This window comes from Geospiza fortis, unplaced genomic scaffold (genome assembly GCF_000277835.1).
Source record: "Geospiza fortis unplaced genomic scaffold, GeoFor_1.0 scaffold59, whole genome shotgun sequence".
Taxonomy (NCBI): domain Eukaryota; kingdom Metazoa; phylum Chordata; class Aves; order Passeriformes; family Thraupidae; genus Geospiza; species Geospiza fortis.
Window position 1 is genome coordinate 2,550,907 of NW_005054381.1, and position 21,150 is coordinate 2,572,056.

At 52.9% G+C, this 21,150-nt stretch overlaps 1 protein-coding gene across 2 annotated transcripts in view; it reads right to left on the reverse strand.

Moving 5' to 3' along the window:
- LOC102036314 (S-adenosyl-L-methionine-dependent tRNA 4-demethylwyosine synthase TYW1) overlaps positions 1 to 21,150 on the reverse strand; it is a 96,314-nt gene that overhangs the window by 31,632 nt on the left and 43,532 nt on the right. For both annotated transcript variants that reach the window (XM_031060372.1, XM_031060373.1), the window contains exons 13-14: positions 16,269 to 16,446; positions 12,146 to 12,281 (exon numbers count right to left, since the gene is read on the reverse strand). In XM_031060372.1, the coding sequence (XP_030916232.1) occupies positions 12,146 to 12,281; positions 16,269 to 16,446 (314 nt within the window). The remainder of the gene's footprint in view (positions 1 to 12,145; positions 12,282 to 16,268; positions 16,447 to 21,150) is intronic.

The window sequence follows — 21,150 nt, forward strand, 5'->3', positions numbered from 1 at the left end:
GCCCAGGCCCTTTGCAATGAACCCCAAGTTCCTGACCTGGCTGCAGAGATCTCTGCTGTCTGTCCGTCTCGACCATCCTGCCCCCATTATTCTTACACCTCCCTTCCCTCTGGAGAACCTCCAGCTCCTTCCCTCTGACCACAGGGATGGCTCCTCCTCTACTGCCCAGGACAGGCCCTGCTGCAAGGGCACAGGATGGGGGGCACAGAATGGGGTCAGGGGGAAAATCCCTCCAAGGTCGAGTTCAGCCCTTCCCCAGCACTGCCAAGGCCAGCACTGCCCGTGTCCCCAAGTGCCACCTCCTCAGGGCTGCTCAACACATGCTCGTGTCTGGTCAGGTGGGGGAAAGAAGAGGCTTCAGAGGGGGAAGAGCTGGAAGCAAAATCTGGGACTTGGCCCAGCCTCCTCTCCTTTCACACTCCCCACAATGCCCCAGACACAGCTCCACAGGCACATCCTGATGCTCCATGACCTGTCTCAGGCTTGGCTCCTTGGCCAGGATGAGGGAGACCTTGGAGAGGCACCATGGCAAAGCTGTCACCTCATAGTGACAAACCTGTCACCTCAGGGCACAGTCAGACCCCAGCAGTGCAGGGAAGGCAGAAGAAAGACAATATTAAAGAATAAACTACAGGGGAGTGCCAAAGAGGGACTGGAGCATAGCCATGGCAGGGAATGGAGCTGGGGAGGGGCTGGAGCCCCAGGAGAGGCTGAGGGAGCTGGGAAGGGGCTCAGCCTGGAGCAAAGGAGGCTCAGGGGGCCCTTGTGGCTCTGCACAGCTCCTGCCAGGAGGGGACAGCCGGGGGGGTCGGGCTGTGCTCCAGGGAACAGGGACAGGAGGAGAGGGAACGGCCTCAGGCTGGGCCAGGGGAAGGATCAGGGGGGATTTGGGGGAAATCCCTTCACTGAATGGGAGGCCAGGCCCTGGCACAGCTGCCAGGGAGGTGGTGGAGTGCCCACCCCTGGAGGGACTCAAACCATGAGTAGATGTGGGCTCAGGGTCAGTGGTGGCCTGGGCAGTGCTGGAGGAATGGCTGGACTCAGCACCCTGGGGCTGTCCAGCCTCAGTGATTGTGTGGCAGGAGGAAGGTGGCCTCTGACAGCCACACATCAGTGCCTTAACACAGACTGGGGAACGTGGAGACAGAGCCTGAGAGTGCCATTTGCACGGGCAGAAAGGAGATGGGGGAGAAGAGCAGCTCAAAAGGAGCAGCTCAAGCCCAGCCCCACTCAGGCCAAGGCTGGGGCTGGGGCAGCAAGTGAACATTCCCTGAGCCACTCTGGGCCCAGGGCCGGAGCCCAGGCTGCCCCAGGGCACTGCCAGCTGCTCAGGAGCTTTCAGCCAGCCCAGTTATTTATACACCCAGCCAAAGACTTGGATGCTTCCTCACAGATCTCTGTAGTTGGAAATCTCAGCCAGGAAAACAACTTCCCACTGAGATTCCCCAGGGGCCTGAAGGAATATTCTTCAAAATCGCTGTGTTTTGCTCAGCAATAGGGCACACAGGAAAGGAGAATAAACTGTATTTTAAATAACCCTGTAATACTGAAGGGTTGAGGGAGTAACTGCAGGATCAGCCTGGAGCAGGGAAAGTTTTGGGGTGATCCATTTGTGGCCTCCCATCACCTGAAGGATTCCACAGGAAAGATGGTGAGGGACCTGGGACAAGGGCCTGGAGTGCCAGGACAGGGGGAATGGCTTCCCACTGCCAGAGGGCAGGGTGAGAGGGGATATTGGGAAGGGATTGTTCCTGTCAGGGTGGCACACACAGGAGCTCAGCCACAGCCTGGGAAGGGGTGACTGTATTTATGGGAATAGTGACACTCGTTATCCTGGGAAATAACAAACCGGCAATGCAACTTCCAGTGATGAAAGCAGAGATTAAGCTGCCATAAAAACATAATTACCTCGTTAAAAAACACTCTTGCAGGCTGTGAAGCAAATGATTTATATTTTTCTTCTGGGTTTTGTCCAAATCATCTATAAATAGATCTGAAAGCCCCACCAGGATTGCTGAAAATCCTGCCCAGTTCACTTCACAAAGAGCAGTGTAAACAAGGAGTCTGACATAAATTTCTCTTATTGATTAAGCAATCCTTGCAAACCCAGTGCTCTTGAAAAGCCTTAATTCAAGAGCTGAGCTCTAAAAGAACAACAATTATTGGCTTTAAACATTTTAAGTGCCCATTCTGGTAAATAGGTGAGCTTGAGCTGGGGCAGAGGGAACTCCTGCAGGCGCTGGAGCAGAGCAGGGGAATGATAAAAATCCCAGCAAAGGATTGACTCAAGTCCTGGTGTCTGGGGATCCACAGTGCAAGGTGTGCTTGTGAAAGTCTGTCCGAATTTTCCCTCATCTGCCTCATGATCATCATTTGGGGACCACTGAAGATAAGACCCCCCTGTCTAGAATCTCTGATTTTGTAGGAGAAAGTCACACACCAAAGGTCCTGAGACCTGAGAGCACAGTGCTAAGCCATTGTTCACAGGTGTTGTTTGCTGTATGCTACTCTGAGCCCAAAGAAGGGGTCACCGTGCCCTTTTTGCAACAACAGCCTTGGGAGCTGTCCCACCTCTCGGCCTGGCTGGACTTCTCCTGAGTTTCAGAGGGTCTTCTGTGGGAGACCCTCACCTGTTTTGCAACTACCGTGACAGACAAGTAGATATGTGAGGAGCCTCTCCATCAAGGACTGAGACATGGAACCCCCATGTGAAAAGGCCCCTCTGCTCCTTCCAAGGACTGGGATTGAAACCCCTAAACCAGAGGAGATGTGTGGGGGAGGCAAGCTGACCAAAGCGAGATGTTTGCCTGCAGGTTGTGACTGCTGCACCAAGAAGACAATGGCTCTCATTTACTGCTGAGAGCATGGACTGCCTGTTACAGCTATTCCTTATTGTATCTGTTTCACCCCCTCACAATTTCCAATAGAATTATCATAATAAAAACCTCTGAGTTAGCTAGAGATTTTGAGATCTCCCCAATGTAACAGGCGGATCCTTGACTGGACTGGACCAAAGGACTTCATCTCTACGTTTGGTAGCTCTATTCCTCCCCTCTCTCTCCCTCTTTCTCTCTCTTTTTACTCTCTCTTTCTCTATCTTTTTCTCTCCCTTAATCTCTCTATCACATTTTGCTGTGGTCACTCAATAAAGGTGCATTTGTTTTGATTATCACTGCAAATCCCCTGTGCTGTGTTGGTTTTTTGCACCCTGAGATCACCCCACAAACCATCACGGGACCCGTTCATAAGGACGGACTGTGACAGTGCTCCACCTGAGGAGCCTGCCCAGGGAATACCTGAAATTCCAACACCTCACATTAAACCACCCCTTTAGAGACCCAATGTCCATGAAATGCCTTCAGATCCTGCTGCTTCCACAGCAAGCTGGACTCAGAGAGCCCAGAGGGAGATCAGAGTCCCCAGGATTGTTAAGCAAATTCCAACCCTGAGCTAGAAGGACATAAAAGCAATGATGCAAACACACTCACACTTGTACAGCTCTGTAAACAGTTGTTTTCTATTACATGTATTTATTACGGATCATCAACTCTCCAGTTCCAGGGCTCATCACCCCCAAACACTCCAGACCTGCTGGGTTTAGCACTAAGCTGGGTTTAGCACTAAGCACTTACAGATGGTTTGCACTGCATCTCATTTGGTTCTTGCACCAAACAGATTTTGTCCCCCTCGTCCTGCCACTCTCTGCCTCTGTAGAAGTCCCTCTCCCTCCTTTTAAAAGCCCTCTTTAGGTTCTGGAAGGGGCTCTAAAGTCTCCCTGGAGCCTTACCTTCTCCAGGTGAACACCCCCAGCTCTCCCAGCCTGGATCCTGGACCATCTCCATGGCCTCCCCTGGACCCACAGTTCGCATCTTCCCTGGTGAATTCTATGAATTACCACATTATAACCAGAATTATATAAATTTCTGTGAATTCAATGAAAGATGCCCCAGCAGCTTTGCAGTTTCTGAATCCTTGTGCTGCATTTCTGCATTTCTGCCATTGCCAAATCCAACAGCAGATTCATCCAAGAAGGACACACAGGACTTGGATCCCAAGTGTGGCACCTCCAAGTCAACAGCCTTCAGAGGGGTCACTGGAGCAGCCATGGAAACCACGGAGGGGCCACATGGTCTGGGAGGTCACAGCCAGCACTAAGAGCCAGCAGCACCCACCACTGCAGGCACAGCCCTGCCCTGGGGCACTGAGGGCACAGCCCTGCTGCAGGATCCTGCCCTGAGGGTCCCAGTGAACAAACCAGGTCTGGTCCCCTCAGAGCCAAGCACGGGGGTCTCACCCTGGGCCAGGAGAACGTCCCCACAGCCACCCAAAGGACACGAGGCACTGAAACAGCCCTGGGCACCCTGTCTGTCTGTCTGTGTGTCCAAGTGTCCATGAGTCCATGTATCCACATCTCCGTGAGTCCGTGTCTCCAAGTGTCCATGTGTCCATGTGTCGGTATGTCCGTGACAAGATGTCTCTGTGTGTCTGTGTGTCCATGTGTACAAGTGTCTGTGTGTCTGCATGGTCGTGTGCCCCTGTCTCTGCGTGTCCCAGTATGTCCATGTGTCGGTGTGTCCGTGTGGCCCTGTGTCTCCATGTGTCCGTGTGTCTGTGTGCCCCTGTTCCCATGTCCCTGTGTGTCCATGTGTTGGTGTGTCCATGTCCATGTCTGTGTGTTCCTGTGTGTCCATGTCTCTGTGTATCTGTGTGTCCACATGCCCCTGTGTCTGTGTGTCCATGTGTACAAGTGTCTGTGTGTCTGCATGGTCATGTGCCCCTGTCTCTGCGTGTCCCAGTATGTCCATGTGTCGGTGTGTCCGTGTGTCTGTGTGCCCCTGTTCCCATGTCCCCGTGTGTCCATGTGTCGGTGTGTCCATGTGTGTCTGTGTGTCCCTGTGTCTGTGTCTCTGTGTGTCCGTGTGTCCCTGTTCCCATGTCCCTGTGTGTCCATGTGTCAGTGTGTCCGCATGTTGATGCGTCCCTGTGTCTGTGTGTCCCTGTCCCCATGTCCCCGTGTGTCAGTGCAGCCCTGTCCCCAGGCAGCCCTGCCCACAGCCCACCACACCCTTCAGGAACGGATTTCTCCCCTCCAAAGCAACATCCCCCTGATTCTGCCCTTCCCAAACCCAGGAGGGTGTTCCCACCACCAGCACATTCCCAGAAAATCCCTTTCCTTGCTTGCAGTGCTTCTGTCTCAGCTATGCACTCCCTGTTCCACATGAGCAAACACATCACTCCTGCAGATGTTTTGTCAACTTGTCTTTCCTGAAATGCCAAATGCAAGGATCCAAAGGAATGGATTCAATGAACCCAATAAATGCCTCTCACCTGTGAGAGCTGCTGGGGATCACTCAGTGAGGAGAGAAATCCAGAGTTAATGCATTTAGCAACTGGAGCATGGTGCACTGCCCTGCCCAGGCCCAACCTGAGCCATTCAGCCCTGTCAGCTCAGCTTCATGGGCTCAAATAAAACCTTGGCTGGATGCAAAGCACAGCCCCAAGTTTCCCTTGCTGCCACAAGCAGAATTTTAGGTTTGTTCTTTCCTTCTGGAGAGTTCCCATAAAAGCACACACAGGCTCAGCCTCCTCAGGGGGCCTGTCCATGAAAACTGCTCTAGTTCACAACCAGAGAACAAAAATGTGACCAAATGTCCCCAAGGCCACAGAGGCTGCTGGGGGGCTGGGAGCCCCCAAAACCAAGTACAGAGCAGGGAACAGCCCTGGGCTGGTGGTTGGGTGATAAATAACCTGGAAGGGGAACAGAGACTGGTTTGAACCAAGCTCCCTAAAAGCCAAGGCTGGCATCTCTCAGGCAGCTTCTAGAAGAGCTCCAGGCAAAGGAGAGATGCTCTTTAATAGAGGGTAAGAACTGCAAATGCTCCCAATATTTCAGCAGCAGAAAAGCTGGGCAAGCTGGAGAATGTCTGCTGCCTGAGGAGGGAAGGGATGGATGAGTGCAGCTGGAAGGGGAGGAGGAGGAGGGCCCTGCTACTGCCACTTCCCAAGGCCTTGGGAGAGGTAGGGGTGCCCTGTCCCCACCCCGAGGTGGCACTGGGCATCCTCTGCCAGGCAGGAATGAGTGGAGGGGCTTCACCTGGGATGATGGATGGGGAGAACATGGATTCCACCCCCTGCCTGTGCCTCTCTGGGTGGCCACAGAATCCCCCCTTCCCCAGCCTCACTCTCTGCCTCCCCAGCACGCACAGGACAGCAGCTGCTGGAATAACACATCCCTTTGCCTGGAGCTGTGGTATGAACATTTCCCCCCTTCCTTGGCTGCAAGCAAACCAGGAGGGACTGGCACAGCCAGAGCAATGAGATTTCGCTCCCTCAGCAGCCAAGCATGTTGCTGAAGCCTGGTTTGGATTGCTGTGAGGACACTGAAAGGACAGGATGGATTTCAGAGGCAATAACTCCATATCAATATCATACCTGTGTCACACTCCTCAGGCTGCATTGCCCAAGGCTTTCACCACAAGTCTCATTAGCAATCCCATTAAAACAAGAACACAGCTGGTGGGAGCATTTACTGTGCAGAAGAGTCAAATTCTTCTAAATTTATAGTGGCAAAATTGATTACCAATTCTAACATCTGTTGCAGATTTTACATTTAAATTCTCCTTAAAAAGTCCCCCTGCTCAGAAACATCAGACATGGCTCCCCTCCCCCAGGAGCCACATAAATTATCTCCCTGCAAATCAAATCTGTCTTTTCATAAAAACAATTGTCCCTGTCATTTATTACATAATAATCAGCCCCAAAAGCTGCTGAGGACATATCTCAATGTATTTATGCTGTTTGTAATCACACAAAGACAAGGGTAACTTGGAATACAGGATAATGTTGGGAAAACCAAAGAGAGTCAAGTAAATAGCAGCAGATGCAAGGCTGGAAATGTTTAAATATCAAACTGGTCTCTTCTTCACCCAGGAACATAACAAGAGCTGCCTGTGAACAATGTGAAAATGCAGACCTGGAGACAGCAATGGGAGCTGGTTTTGTATCTCATGCCTTCCCCTGGATAAACCTTTCCTAGCACCTGCCAGCAAGGAACATCCAGCACCAAACCCAGGCACTGGCAGTGTGTGATATCCTAGCACAGGCAGAGGGAACCATTTCCCTTGTTGAACTTTTTAATAAAGGAAAAAACCCCGGGGTCTGCTCCACCTCTCCCAGCGAGCCCTGACCCTGGTTCTCCAGGAAATCCTGATCCCCTCAAGCAGAAAAAGAGTGAGGACAAGGTTAGGTCCCAGATCTGCAGCAGTGCTGTGTGTGATGTCCAAAGGCACAGCCTGAGCTCCTGGCAGCGCCAATCAGCTGCCTCCTCTGCTTTGTGACCCTCCTGGAAGGACAGGAAGGACAAGGTTCTGCTCCATCATCAGTTCCTGCAGTGCCACACCATCCTCTGTGCATGGCTCCAGGCTGCTTGAGAGGACATTGGCACCTGGCCCCTGCAGGTCCCAGCAGCTCAGCCCTGCCTGGCTCTGGCAGCACAGCAAGTCCTGCCAGGCCAGCCCCTCCAGGAGGAGCTCAAGGGGTACAGACAGAGGAGGTGACACCACACCAGGGCTGGAAGATGTTCCTCAGAGCACGAGTGACAGCAGGGACCTTCAGCCACAGCTCACCAAGCCCATGGATACCCATGGACCAGAAGCCACTTATTCAAGAGCTGTTTTGCTCACCCCAGGTCAAGAGGAGCATTCCCAGCAGGTCAGGGAGTGATCCTGACCCCCTGCCCAGCCCTGGGGACAGCTCTGGGTGCTGTGTCCAGCTCTGGATCCTCAGCACAGCAGGGACAGGAGCTCCTGGAGCGGGGCCAGCTCAGGCTGTGAGGATGAGGAGGGCCTGGAGCATCTCTGTGCCCAGGAAAGGCCGAGGGAGCTGGGGCTGCTCAGGCTGGAGAGGAGCCCCAGCTGAGAGGGGCCCTCAGGCCTGGGTGTCCCTGTGTGCAGGGAGGGGCAGAGCAGGGCCCAGGCTCTGCTCCAGGCCCAGCAGTGGCACCAGAGCCACGGGCAGGGCCTGAGCCCAGCACTGCCCCTGCCCAGGAGGCACAACTTCTGCCCTGGGCAGTGCCCAGCCCTGAGCAGGCTGCCCAGGGAGGGGCTGGAGTGTCCCTCAGCGGGGATACTGCAGAGCCCTGTGCACACAGTGCTGTGCCCTGTGCTCTGGGATGGCCCTGCCTGAGCAGGGAGGTGCCACCAGGGACCCCCTGGGCCCCTTCCAGCCGGGCCCAGCCTGGGGTTCTGTGAAGGCAAAAAGCCCCCCCAGAGCTGCTGCCAAGGGATGTGAACCATGAACAGGACACATGCTGCTCTGTCCATCATCATCTTCTACCCAGGTGTTTTTCTGGTGTTTGGGTAGAAATCCACAAGAACTTTGTCACACTGGGTCACTGCATCCCCATTCCAGTTCTCAGCAGGAGATTCCCATTTGTCCCAGCCAATGCCCCTATTGCTTGGGAAAACACTTGGTGACTTATGGACATCAACCAGGACAAATTCCCGAAGTTCCTCAGCCTGCAGAACTTGGTCCAGTCACCCTGAGGGAAACAGAGCCCAAATCAAACACCAGAGAATCCCAAATCTGACTGGGGGGTGATGAGAGCTCACAGACCATGGGTTGTTTTCTGCTCAGCATATCTGGTTAAAGGTATTTTGGGAAAAAAGCATCAACTTGATACTAAAACCTCCAGGAATGGACAATCTCCCCCTTCCCTCCTGAGCTGGACCCTCGTCATTGGTTTGCAACCCATTCCTCACTGGATATGGATCAGGAAGCAGCAATGGCTGGAAGAAACATCTTTCAGCAGAGATTTCTCATCCTGATGCTGAGACAAGGATCCACCCTCAGTGCCTGCTCCAAGCACTTGTCTATCAAGCCAAGTCATCTCTCAATCACTCTCACAAACTCAACGCTGTCAGAGGGTGAGGCTCCAAAACTCAAATGTGGTGTTTGGGAAGGGCACAGTCTAAATTGCACACACTCTTGTCTTTCCTTTCCCTCTCCATTTAATTTCAGGGGTAGAGGAATCAGGACAAGAAACAAAGGAGCCTTTGGGAGTCCACCTGCTGTTTAACATAAACTCCTCTCTCAAAAAGTGCTTCTCAGCACAGAAAATGTCACATGAAGATCATTTCAATGAGAGCAGCTCAAGCAAGGATCAAACCTGCTCCAAGTAGCAGTGGACAAAGGGGGGGCTCATGTTGTTTGCTGCAGAGAGAAATAGCACAAAAGCTTTTTATCTTTTCTTCCTGGGCTTCCTTTGAAAATGGATGTAGCAACTAATCCCCAACATGTTGGATGAGGCTTGTCAGATCATCCTGGGAACAATTTGTTATTAAATTCACCCTCTTACTGAGGCTCAAGAACTTCGTGCAGGAGTTCAGTTAAAAGCATGAAATCCATTATCAGCATAACTGGGCCAAGGCCAGGCTGGATGGGGCCTGGAGCAGCGTGGGCTGGTGGAAGGGCTTAAAATGGGGTGAGTTTAAGGTCCCTTCCAACCCAAACCATTCCAGGATTCTGAGTTCTATAACCACCTCACCGGGGCCCATCTTTGCCTAGGCCCTCCCGTATTTAACAAGGCCTGGGCTTTGGCTGGAGGAAAGAGAACAGCCAAGACAAACATCCTCTCTCCTTTCTCACTTAAAACCATGTCCTTCCCTCTTCCTTTCCCTCCCATTTCTCACTCTGGATTTCCAAAGCACAGGATTATTTTGCCACTACCTAGCCCTGCAGCCCCAGGCAGGGAGCAGAACCAGCTCCTCCCAAACCCCACAAGGGTGATCACAGCAGGTACAACTCATGTTCCTATAAACTCCCTTGCCCACTTTTATTTTTCAGTGTGCCCATGACTGCTCAGCAGTGACTCAGATGAGCTGCAGTGCCAGCTCCTCTCCACCTGGGAAGGACTGAATCAGCCTGGAAGGGATGTCAGGCACTGGGAAAAACTGGGATTTGTATTTGTTTCCAGATAAACTAACATCACTTCCCCAGTACAGTGCAGCAGCATTCCACACCCAGCCTGGAGAAGGGCCTGCATGTCCCAGGAACTCACAGGTGCTTTGGCTGCCACCACCTCCCATAGTCACAGTCCCACAGAACAGCTCCTGCAGGGCAGCTGGGAGGGAACAGAGAGCTGCTGCTGCCCTGGAGCACCTGGAGGTTTTGGGTACCAGAATCCTGAGTTTGACCAGTGCAGGGCTTGTCCCCTGTGCTGGCACTGCTGGGGCACCTCCAACCCAGAGCCAGCCCTGGGCTCCTCAGGACAGTGCAGACCCTGAGGGGCGGGAGCATCTCCAGGGAAGGGGCTGGAGCCCCAGGAGGGGCTGAGGGAGCTGGGAAGGGGCTCAGCCTGGAGCAAAGGAGGCTCAGGGGGCCCTTGTGGCTCTAGATTCAGGGAACAGGGGACAACGAGAAATGGCCTCAAGCTGTGCCAGGGGAGATTTAGGCTGGATATTAGGGAAAATTTCCCCATGGAAAGGGTGGTCAGGCACTGCAGGGGCTGCCCAGGGAGGGTTGGAGTCCCCAGCCCTGGAGGTGTCCAAGGAAGGGCTGGGCATGGCACACAGTGCTCTGGGCACAGCTTGGACTAGATGGGCTGGGAGGGCTTTTCCAACCTCACTGATCCTGGGATTAAGTGAAAACCAACAAACAGCAGCTTCCCCAAGAGCTCCTGCTGTCCCCACATGTGATGCTGCCTCGTGCAGCTGAGCAGGGCTGGCAGAGCAGGGTTTCAACTGGAACAACCATTAATTGGCTCTTGTGTTATCAGTGTTTCAAGGACCCTTCAAAGTGCAGTTGCTTGGAGGAGAAAATGCACCTGCTAGTGGAGCTGCTTTCTCCTCTCCTCTTCACCTTGACCAGGGTATTTTTAGCTGTATGGACAGACTTGCCAATACTTTCACCTTCAATTGTTTACAAGGAAACTTCTCCCAGTAATGAACACTCAGGGTCAAGAGAGGCAGCAGGAAGGAAATGATGGGCAAAAGCAACTTCCCAAAAGGCTTTTGAAGTATTTTGTGCCTTCAGTACTTTAGCTCCACTTCTTTCCACAGATTTCCCTGCTCACAGAGAATTTGTTTGCACTTGATTTCAATGCCCTCAGTGTTTGGCCTGAGGTTTTGCACAGCAGAGCTGCACCTCCACACACAAAGCACCTGACCATGCTGCCCACGTGCCTTTGCAGCAGAAAGTGCCACTCAATTCCTCTGAGTCTCACACATCCACTAATCTAAGTTCCTTTGGCAGAGAATGGTCCAACACCACCACCTGAGAAGGCTGGAAAGCTCATTATTCCTACAAAACCTCATTATTCCAAAGCAGCAGTCTCTCCTGGCTGTTCATCCCAGCAGGTAACGTGTCAATGGCTGCCAGATCAGTAAACACAGCCCTGGCTCCCACCAGAGCCCAGGAGCAGGAACAAGAGAGGCAGACATGGCACTGTTCTCATCCCCTCATGTGCTGCTGGGCCCAGGAGTGCTTCCCTAATGACTCCAAAGCTCACCTGTCACACAGAGCCTGAGCTGACACCACCCCAGGGCCCAGGCTCTGCTCAGCTGAGTCCAACACAGGGCACAGCCCCCCTGCTGCTGTGCTCAGATCCCCTGGGCTGGGTCAACCTTCCAGAAAAAAGAGATTTCTCTGGGGCAGGAGGGTGACAGAGCTACCAAACTCCAGCACATGCATTTTAATGCCCCTCACGTGCTGCCATTTCAAGGGAGCCTCTGAGAACCAGCGCAAAGGAACACAGGGGGATTTACAACTCTTCCCTTAATTTCCAGCTTTCCTTCAGCAGCCTGTTTTTAGTGTAACCCCTTTGTCAGGAAATCTATTATTTGATAATCTCTTCATCCCTCACAGCAGCTTTTAGTCACAGCATTTACTGCCCCATTTGGCACACACATTCTGCTCTGGAAAACCACCCAAATCGGCTGCACTTCACACACCTGAACGCCCCAACCACAGAAACATACTCCCAACACACCCAGAACCCACTCCATGGTCCATCTTAGAGCCTCTCAAATCTTCTACTTCTGCAGAAAGTAGAAGCAGGTAAGGTGAGAAGGAAGAAAAAGAGGTGGTGAGTCAGCAGAGTGTAGAAGGAAGGAAAAAGCCATTTAAAAATCCATTCTTAAGTGGGTACCTTTTCAGCTAAGGCCTTTAGGCTGTCTAGAAACCTCTGCCAGAAGTCCTTGAAGAGGGGTCTGTCAATCCTCTTCAGGCTCTCCTTGGTGCTGGCATCCACACTGACGTAGAGCTGGGTCACAGGCTCCAGCCTCCTGCAAAGGGAAAAGGGAATTGCTGCTTTCACAAACCTGCAGCTTCAGTTTGTGCTCTCCTACAAGAACAGGAACTGGGCAGTGTTTCCAGGGAAGGTTCATCTCTGCCAGGTGACCACCATCAGCAGCAAGGTGTTATAACCCCAACAAACAGCCCCAAGGCTGAGAAGTCTCACACAGCCCTTGGCTGACAATGTCTTTGTCATTTCCTCCCTGCACCAGGACACATTTCACTCCAGTGGAGCTGTAACACATTGGGAAAGGCTTCCCAAAGGAAGGGGTTCAGCTGAGGCACAGAGAGGTTCTGCAACCCACAAAGCTGTGCCCTTTCTCCACGATCTAATTGACCCATGGGAAAACAATCCATTCAACAGAAATGGACATCAGGAAGAATTTCCCCATGGAAAGGGGGCTCAGGCACTGCCAGGGGCTGCCCAGGGAGGTTTGGAGCCCCCATCCCTGGAGGTGTCAGAGGAAGGGCTGCACGTGGCACTCAGGGCTCTGGGCAGGGATTGGGTACAGCTGGAACTCGATGATTCTGGAGGGATTTTCCAACCTCAGGGATCTGTGACTCTAAATTCAGCCCTAATTCAGCCACTTCCTACTGCTGGACATGCTGAACTCCCCTGACCTGCAGCAGGATCATCAGTGACATTTCTGAAGGGATAGCAAAGCTGTTTAGAAAATAAAGGCACACACAAACCACAACCATGTTCTCCTTCCACAGAAATCCTGGAGCAGAGCCTTTCTGGCCACAAGTGCTGGGAGCCAGCACTGGGAACTCCTGCAGGGACTAAACCTCCTTTGCTGTGGGAAGAGCTTGGGTGGAGGCTGATCCCTTCCATAAATGCCAAGGGAATAAGGGAGGAGCAGCAACACCACAGCCCATCAGCCAAAGGACCAAAGGGATTAAGAAGAGCCTAGAAAGGAGCTCCCTCAGAATCCCACATCACTGAGGTTGGAAAAGCCCTCCAATGTCACCAAGCCCAGCCTGTGCCCGATGCCCACCTTGTCACCAGCCCAAGGCACTGAGTGCCACCTCAGGGGTGGGGACACACTCACGATGGAGACAGAGCCTTTCCCCTGGCATTAGTGACAAAGGCAGGGAGTGTGACACACCCACCCCTCGTGGCACCTCCCACCCCGGGGCTGCAGCATCAACCACCCCATCCCAGTGTACACAGAGCTCCCAGCATCTGGGGGCAGCATTCTGGGAGTGTTTTGTGTGAAGTCTGCAATGAGCAGGCACCAGTCTCAGCTTCATTTGGTTTTCTAGAGAAGATGAGGAGAAATCAGAAGTGATTGTTCAGCTGCCAAACTGCCACCTAAAAATACACTGTCACCCAAAGGTGACAGGGACAAGAACTGGCCAGAGTGAGACTGACCAGAGCTCTTTGTGTCCAGAAAAATCCACTCAACCAACCATGGGAACACATTCTCTGTGTGTGTATTTAGACAGCAACACAAAATAATCCAGAACAAACTGAATGTTTCAGGTTAAAATTTCAGTTTTTGTAAACAAGTTTGTCTGGACTGGCAACCCAAAGCCACAGAGTCCAAAATGACCAAATGTTCTGGGCCTAAGTGAAGTGCTCAGTTTCCAGGAATACTGAGCCAAACTCTTTCTTTACTCAGTGCTGTCTTTGCTTAATTAAAAGGGGCCCTAGTGAAGATGGAGCAGGTGCTTTACAAAAGAGGGGCTGAGAAAAATCATCTCTTGTCAAACCTAGGGACAGGCAGGAGCCAGACCCACAGTCAGCATGGGGGAATGAAGGAATTAGAAGAGATCCAAGGGTGGGATTTCAGCCCCAAACAGGAATGGCTCACAGGGCTCTGCATGGCTGGGATCTGAGCCCAGGTGAGCTGGGTTCTGCCAAGGGGGAACAAGGAGAGAGGGGCAGCCACAGGTGCAGTGAGAACAAGGACACAGACTGCTGTTCCTGGGACAGCTCCAGTGCAGAACAACAGCAAATCCAGCTGTGTGGCACCAGGAAGGATTTGCTAGCTCAGACACCTGAGGTGAAATCCAGGAGACCAAATCCATGACATTTACACAGGGATGTGGGCAGGAATCCTGAGCTGAAATCTTCAGCTGAGCTGTGCCATCAAATAAATCCACTTCAGGCCTCCAGCCCTGAGGTGGCTTCACCAGGCAGGCAGGACAGAGCCCACAAGGACCAGGAACAGCAACATCAAAAATGAGCATTTGCTGGTGAGCATTAATAATCATCTGCTCATTATTGGCATTATTATTGATCATAAAGGCAAACCCACACACGAGGGGTGTTCACAGCCATGGGTCAGAGACAGGACCAGGTACAGGAGCTCACCTGGTGTAAAACCTTCCTCAGTTTATTGTGAGCCTGTGGCAGGTGGAGCTGCAGCCCAAGGAGAGGAGGAGGAGGAGAGGAAGGCACAGGGGGCACCCACTGGAGCCCCTGTCCTGAATCCAGCCACACCCCAGGCCACACTGCTCTCTCCCAGAAGGGGTTGGGAGGGACCTTAAAACTCATCCTGCCATGGCAGGGACACCTCCCACTGCCCCAGGTGCTCCCAGCCCTGTCCAGCCTGGCCTTGGGCACTGCCAGGGATCCAGGGGCAGCCCCAGCTGCTCTGGGCACCCTGTGCCAGGGCCTGCCCACCCTCACAGGGAACAATTCCCAATTCCCAATGTCCCATCCATCCCTGTCTTCTGGCTGTGGAAGCCATTCCCTGTGTCCTGTCCTTCCATACCTTGTCCCCAGTCTCTCTCAGCTCTCTTGCACCAGAGGTCACCCTGCCTATTGCAGGATGAACTTTTTGACTACAGCTCCTCTGCTGACAGCACAGAAGTGAGCTGGGTGCCAACTTCAGTTCCCATATTAAGCAAATCATCTGCTTTGATGAGCCAAAGATCAGTTGCAATTTTTAAGACAGCAAGACTAGCATTTTATCCCCTTCTTTTTTGTTTCTTTTTAAAAAGATTCAGCAGATCCGAAAAGTGCAGCTTCAAAATAGAGTGTGTGCTCTTTTTAAACTGCTATATTTAGGAAAGAGCAATTTCTATCTACCAGGCACATAATACATGACTTAAAGTAACTTGATTACACAATTATTCAATCATTTGGAATGCCTTTGTAGTGTATAATTACTCACTCCCAAACTGCCTGCAGTCCCCCCTCAGTGCCAGATTCAGACCACGAGGAGTGCAAGGGAAGCTGTCCCAGGAGCACAGAGGAGGAGCTGGCATGAGCTGGGTGACACAGCAAGGCCACCCTGGCCACAGCTCCACAGCTCCAGGGCTGGATTTGCTGCTGTTCCCAGCTGCTGGGGCTCTGAGCAGCCCCAGCCTCCCCGGAGCTGCATTTCCCCACGTGCTGCACTTCCTTTCTACACTTTGGTAACAGCAGCCTGGATGCTCCAAAGCATCAGAAAAAGGGATTCTATTCCTTTGGAAAGACTCTGAAAGAGTTCATTGAAGTGTTTGGAAGATTTCATTCAAGTCCCCCTGAGGGAGGTAAAGCAGATCCCACTTTGCTGATGGACATGTGCTTGTCACCCCTCCTGATCCTGCTGGGGATGCTGGGCAGAGCTGTGGGTTGAGCCTTTACAGCTGCTGCTCTGGGGTCAGAACAAAGATCAACCCCAAAGGGCAATCTCTGAGCTCAGTGCCCTGCTCTGGCTGGCAGGAGGACAGAAATTATTCCTGCCCCAGGCACAAACCACAGCTCACTCACCGCTCCCCTCCTGCCACCCCTTCACAGGTGCCACATTCCAGCCTCTCCACTTCCAGCAGCAACCACAGTTTGTTTAGGAGGTACAGAAAAAATCTAACTGAGAGGGAGGAAGGGCTGAGAAGGAGCATGAGGACATTGAGGTTACAATCAGGTGCTGAGGGGGATTTTCATTGCCAGTGCTTGTGCAGAGCTGACTCTGAGGGGCACAGAATGGGATGAGGACACAGGTCAGCACTCCAGTGTTTGAGGAGGAATTTCCTGCAGCTCTTACCTGATCTCCTCGGGGAACTGGGCGTTGGTGACCAGGAAGGTGGAGATGCCCTGCTGGTGCAGGAGCCTCACCAGGTGGTTGATGTGGGGGTACATGATGGGCTCCCCCACCAGGGACAGGGCACAGTGCTTGACTGCCAGAGCTTCCTCCAGCCGAGCTGCCTTCACTCCTGACACACCTGCAGAGGGGACAACACTCTGAAATGAACAGTGCATGGGGCCCTGAGCAACCTGCTCTGGGGGAAGGTGGAAGGAACAAGATGATTTTTAAGGTCCCTGCCAACCCAAACCCTTCTGTGGTTCTGTAACATATCCCCCTCCCAAACATCTGTATCCAAAACACACCCTGGCACAGGAGGGCTGAGAAGAGCAGCTGGAGCCCTCCCAAAGCACAGGGGACACCAGGCCAGAGCCAGGGAGCAGCTCTGCAGCAGCCAGAGAGCAGCAGCACCCAGAGCCTGGGCTGGGAGTGCCCTGGGCACTGCTGAAGCAATGTGCTGGTAACACCTGAGCCAAGATCAAACACTTGAGCCAAGCTCTCCACTGCTGAGGCCTCGGGATGCTGCTGAGTGCTGAGACACAAGCACACAGGGCAGCTCAATGCCACTGCAAGCAGGTGTGTTAAGAAAGCAGCCCAGGCCATGGCTGTGCTGCTGCTGGTCCCTGTGGGCCTCCAGGAAGGGCAGCTGAGCCCTTCACAGCAAGGGACTGAATCCAGGAAGGGCAGCTGAGCACAGCTCCCCAGGCACAGCAAGGGACTGAACCCTGACTGCAAACACAGAACGTGCAGCTCCACAGAGGATGTGATCAAAAGAAAACCCAGCACATGGCACGGTCCTGAACAGCCAGAGACCTTTCAGAAGGAAAACAGAAGGAGCTCAAATGTAGCATCCATGTGAAAACACCACCTGAGTCCCACTCCTGATGCCCATGGGAGGCAGGGGGAGCTGGATGTTCCTCCAGCCCACCCACACCTGACCAGGTGCTCAGGACCCCGGATGAAATCAGCTGTCTCCAAACAAGCTTTTGTTCCCAATCTGTCACTTCACATTTCCCTGACGTGCCTTGATGTACTCAAATCCTATCTGAGGCTTTAGATTGGGGGCTGGTCTGTTTTAAAGATAAAAAACAAAGCCTGGAGTGTGAATCCAGGTCCTCAGCTCCCTTCTCGTTGCCTTGACGCTGCAGTACAGAAAATTAGAGCTCTGCTGCAAAGCCCAGATAAAAGAGGTGTTTGTGGATATTGCTCCAGCCTCACGTAGCAAAGCTGGTTTGGAATCAGAGCAGGGCTCAGTGCATTTTCAAGCAGCCAGGCTCAGTCCCGAGGAAGTGACAGGACTAATGGTTATTCCATAGAAACCTGACAGCACTAAATGAGAGCTTTATTGGAGAAGAAAGCAGCGTCCCCAGCACACGCTGAGATTAAAGGACTAAGTTTCATATTCCTAAAACTACTGTAAGTCAGTTTTGGAATTAATTAATTTCTCTCTCTCAGCATTTTTCATCTGGACTCTCATAATTAGCCTGCCAGCTTTATAAGCAGAAGAACAAAATCCCAACACCCCTAAAGTTTGAGCAGAACTTTCCCAAAACAGTTTACACCAAACCTGGTACATCCACCCAGAGCAGAGAGTGGGTTTGTACACAACCATTTGAGCACACAAATCACCAGCCAGGCAGGGATTAACTGCCAGGATTGGTGTATTCCCGGAGGGCAGGGACTCTCCTGCATCCCTATGGCTCTGCTCCTGCCATCAGCCCCCAGCAGAGCACATCTCCCTGGAAAAGCTGATTCCAGCTGCTCCACTAACTTGGGAAAAGGCAGCACGCCCTGGCACAGCACCCTGGGGAGGCTGGGGGCTGGTGCCCCTGTAAGGACCTGAGCAGCCCCACAAGAGCCTGGGGGCCAGGGGGATGAGAGACCTGCTCTATCCATGCTGATCCATGGCTACTCTGAGGATTTCCTGGGACAGGTCATGCATTTCTCTCTGGCTTTTTCCCTTTATTATCAGACTCCCACTCTCCCATTCCTGAGTTATGTTTCCATGCTGTGTGTGCCCTTTGCAAGGGCACAGAGATTTACAAGTCACTCCCCAGAAAAATGTATTCATCAAATAAACTTTGCAGCCTCACTCCCTATCAGCGAGGTGTCTCTCCATCATTTAATCCAAGAGAGAATTATGGGGCTTTAATGGCTGTGCTCTCCAAACCCAGCACAAACTGTGGCAACACTAAAGCAGAAGTGATTTATCATCACCCACGGGCACCCAGAGTATGAGGGCTGTCCTGTAGGGTATCCTAAAGGATAAAAGGACACAAGAATTCTGGTCCTTCAAAGGAAATCTCATTTTTACTGCAATGGCTTATATGAATAAAGCACCAGATGAGCTCACCAGTTTCTCTGGCCCATGGAATGGGTGTGTGGATGGATCTGCCTGCAAAGCTGTGGGACTGGGACTGGAAAGAGCAGCACCAATCAATTCAAAAGGCTCAGGGAGGTACCTGAGCAGCACCCCCAGGCACTCCTGAGGAGTCCCTAGCTAAGACCCTAGCTAAGACTTTTGATTCCCCAGAAGGCCAAACAGCCCAAAGTCTATGCCAGGGGCCAGGGTCCAACACCTCAGCCCTGCTGGGACACCTCTGGAGTCCCTGTGGGTGCCCAGCCAGTGCTGCAGGATCAGACACATCAATGCTGGGAAATGGAGAAGGAATCCAACCATTCCTCCAGCACTGCAAGGTCACCATTAACCCCTGTCCCCAAGTGCCACATTTCACACAGTTCATAGACCCCTCCAGGGATGGGCACTCCACTTCCCTGGGCAGTTGTGCCAGGGCTGGACAACAAATTCCAGGAAGGAATTTCCCCAATATTTACCCTGAGCCTCCCCTGGCCCAGCCTGAGGCCGTTCCCTCTGCTCCTGTCCCTGTTCCCTGGAGCACAGCCCGACCCCCCCGGCTGTCCCCTCCTGGCAGGAGCTGTGCAGAGCCACAAGGGCCCCCTGAGCCTCCTTTGCTCCAGGCTGAGCCCCTTCCCAGCTCCCTCAGCCTCTCCTGGGGCTCCAGCCCCTTCCCTGGCACATGCCAGCCCCTTGCTGTCTTTCTTGGAGGTGCCGCAGCAGTGCCAGCACAGGGGACAGAGCCCGGCCACGACCCCTCCTCCCCTCCCCACAGCAGCCTGGGCCACCTCACTGCTCCAGCAGGTGGTTCCTGTGCTTTTGCTGGCGTTTTTCTCAAACATCACTCCCAGTAAAGGCCCCTGGTGTCTGTGCAGAGCTGCCAGGCCCGTTCCTCCAGCCTGGCACTGCACATGGGGACTCTGATCCTGCCCGAGCTGAACCTTTGCCTGTCCCCAGCTCAGTTCACTCCTTCTGCTCCTCCTCAATTTGGCTCTTGCTGCTTCCACCCTGACAACAGTTCCCCACACACCTGAGGGAAGAATGATGTAAAATTCACTACATGGAACAGGAGCTCCTGGGCTTCTCTTACTGATTTTTCTTCTCCTTAATAAACCTTTGACTCACAGCAGCTAGGACAGGAACGTTGCCATCTAGCACTAGAAAAATAAACCAGCTTTTCTTTTCCCACTTAACAGCACAGCTCTAGTCCAGAGCTTTTCTGTTTTCTCCTTTCACAGATCCAGGTCAAGGGTAACTGTGCTCAGATGCACAGGCACATTTCGAGTAATATTTATGAATTTGTTTAACAGAAAATAGGCTCCAAAAAGAGAGAACTGGGATGTCCTGACAGGCCCCCTGACATTTCAGCAGTATTTCAGATGCTGAAAAGTCTATCCATAATCATTCCCTCTCCTCAATCCATTTTGGGAAGACAGCAGGGTCAGGGAATGAGAAGGTTATTCCTCAGTGCAGGGTGATAATGGCTCTTCTCCAGACACCTGAAAGCCTCCAGGGCTGGAGGGGCCCCACCTCTCCAGGCCCCACCCTGGCTGAACAAGCTCATTTTGATGTGTAACTTCACCCTCCCAAACAGAAACCAAGTCTGCTGTCCCTTCTTCTGGGGACAGGGACAACAGACAGGTGGGACTCCAGCATGGGCAGATCTGATCTCCTTCAGAACCTCCCAGTGCTCAGAGGCACAGAATAACTGAGGCTGGGAAAACCTCCAGGATCAGTCCAAACATTCCCCAGCACTGCCAAGGCCACCACTAAACTGTGTCCCCAGGTGCCACATCCACACGAGTTTTGAACATTTCCAGGGATGGGGACTGCACCCCTGCCCTGCAGAGCCTTGACAGGGCCTGGCCTCCCTTTGCAGTGAAGAAATTTCCCCAAAATCCCCCCTGAGGCTCCCCAGGCCCAGCCTGAGGCCGTTCCCTCTGCTCCTGTCCCTGTTCCTGGAGCACAGCCCGACCCCCCCGGCTGTCCCCTCCTGGCAGGAGCTGTGCAGAGCCACAAGGGCCCCCTGAGCCTCCTTTGCTCCAGGCTGAGCCCCTTCCCAGCTCCCTCAGCCTCTCCTGGGGCTCCAGCCCCTTCCATGCATCCATGGGCTCCACTCTGGTGTTTCTCAGGTGCCCCTGGGGTAAAGCCCTGCCCTGAGTGTGCCTCTCACCCCCCAGATTTCCCTGCAGAGCTGCTGAGCATGTTTCAGTACCACCATCCCTGCCCCAGGGGATGTCTGACACTGCCAAAGAAAGCCCAGGCTCAGGAGTGAGGCTTCATTGAGCTGCTGCTCCAAAGCAGCCATGTGAGGAGAATGAAGCCCATGGGGCCCAAACCTGAGCTATTTTTCCACCCATTATCCAACTGCAGAGATGGAGGCAGAGCAGCTCTGCTCTGCTGACAGAAGGGCTTTGTGCTTGTCACATCCTGGATCCACTGGAATCTCTTTGAGCACAGCCAACCTAAACAATCAGGTTCCCAAAA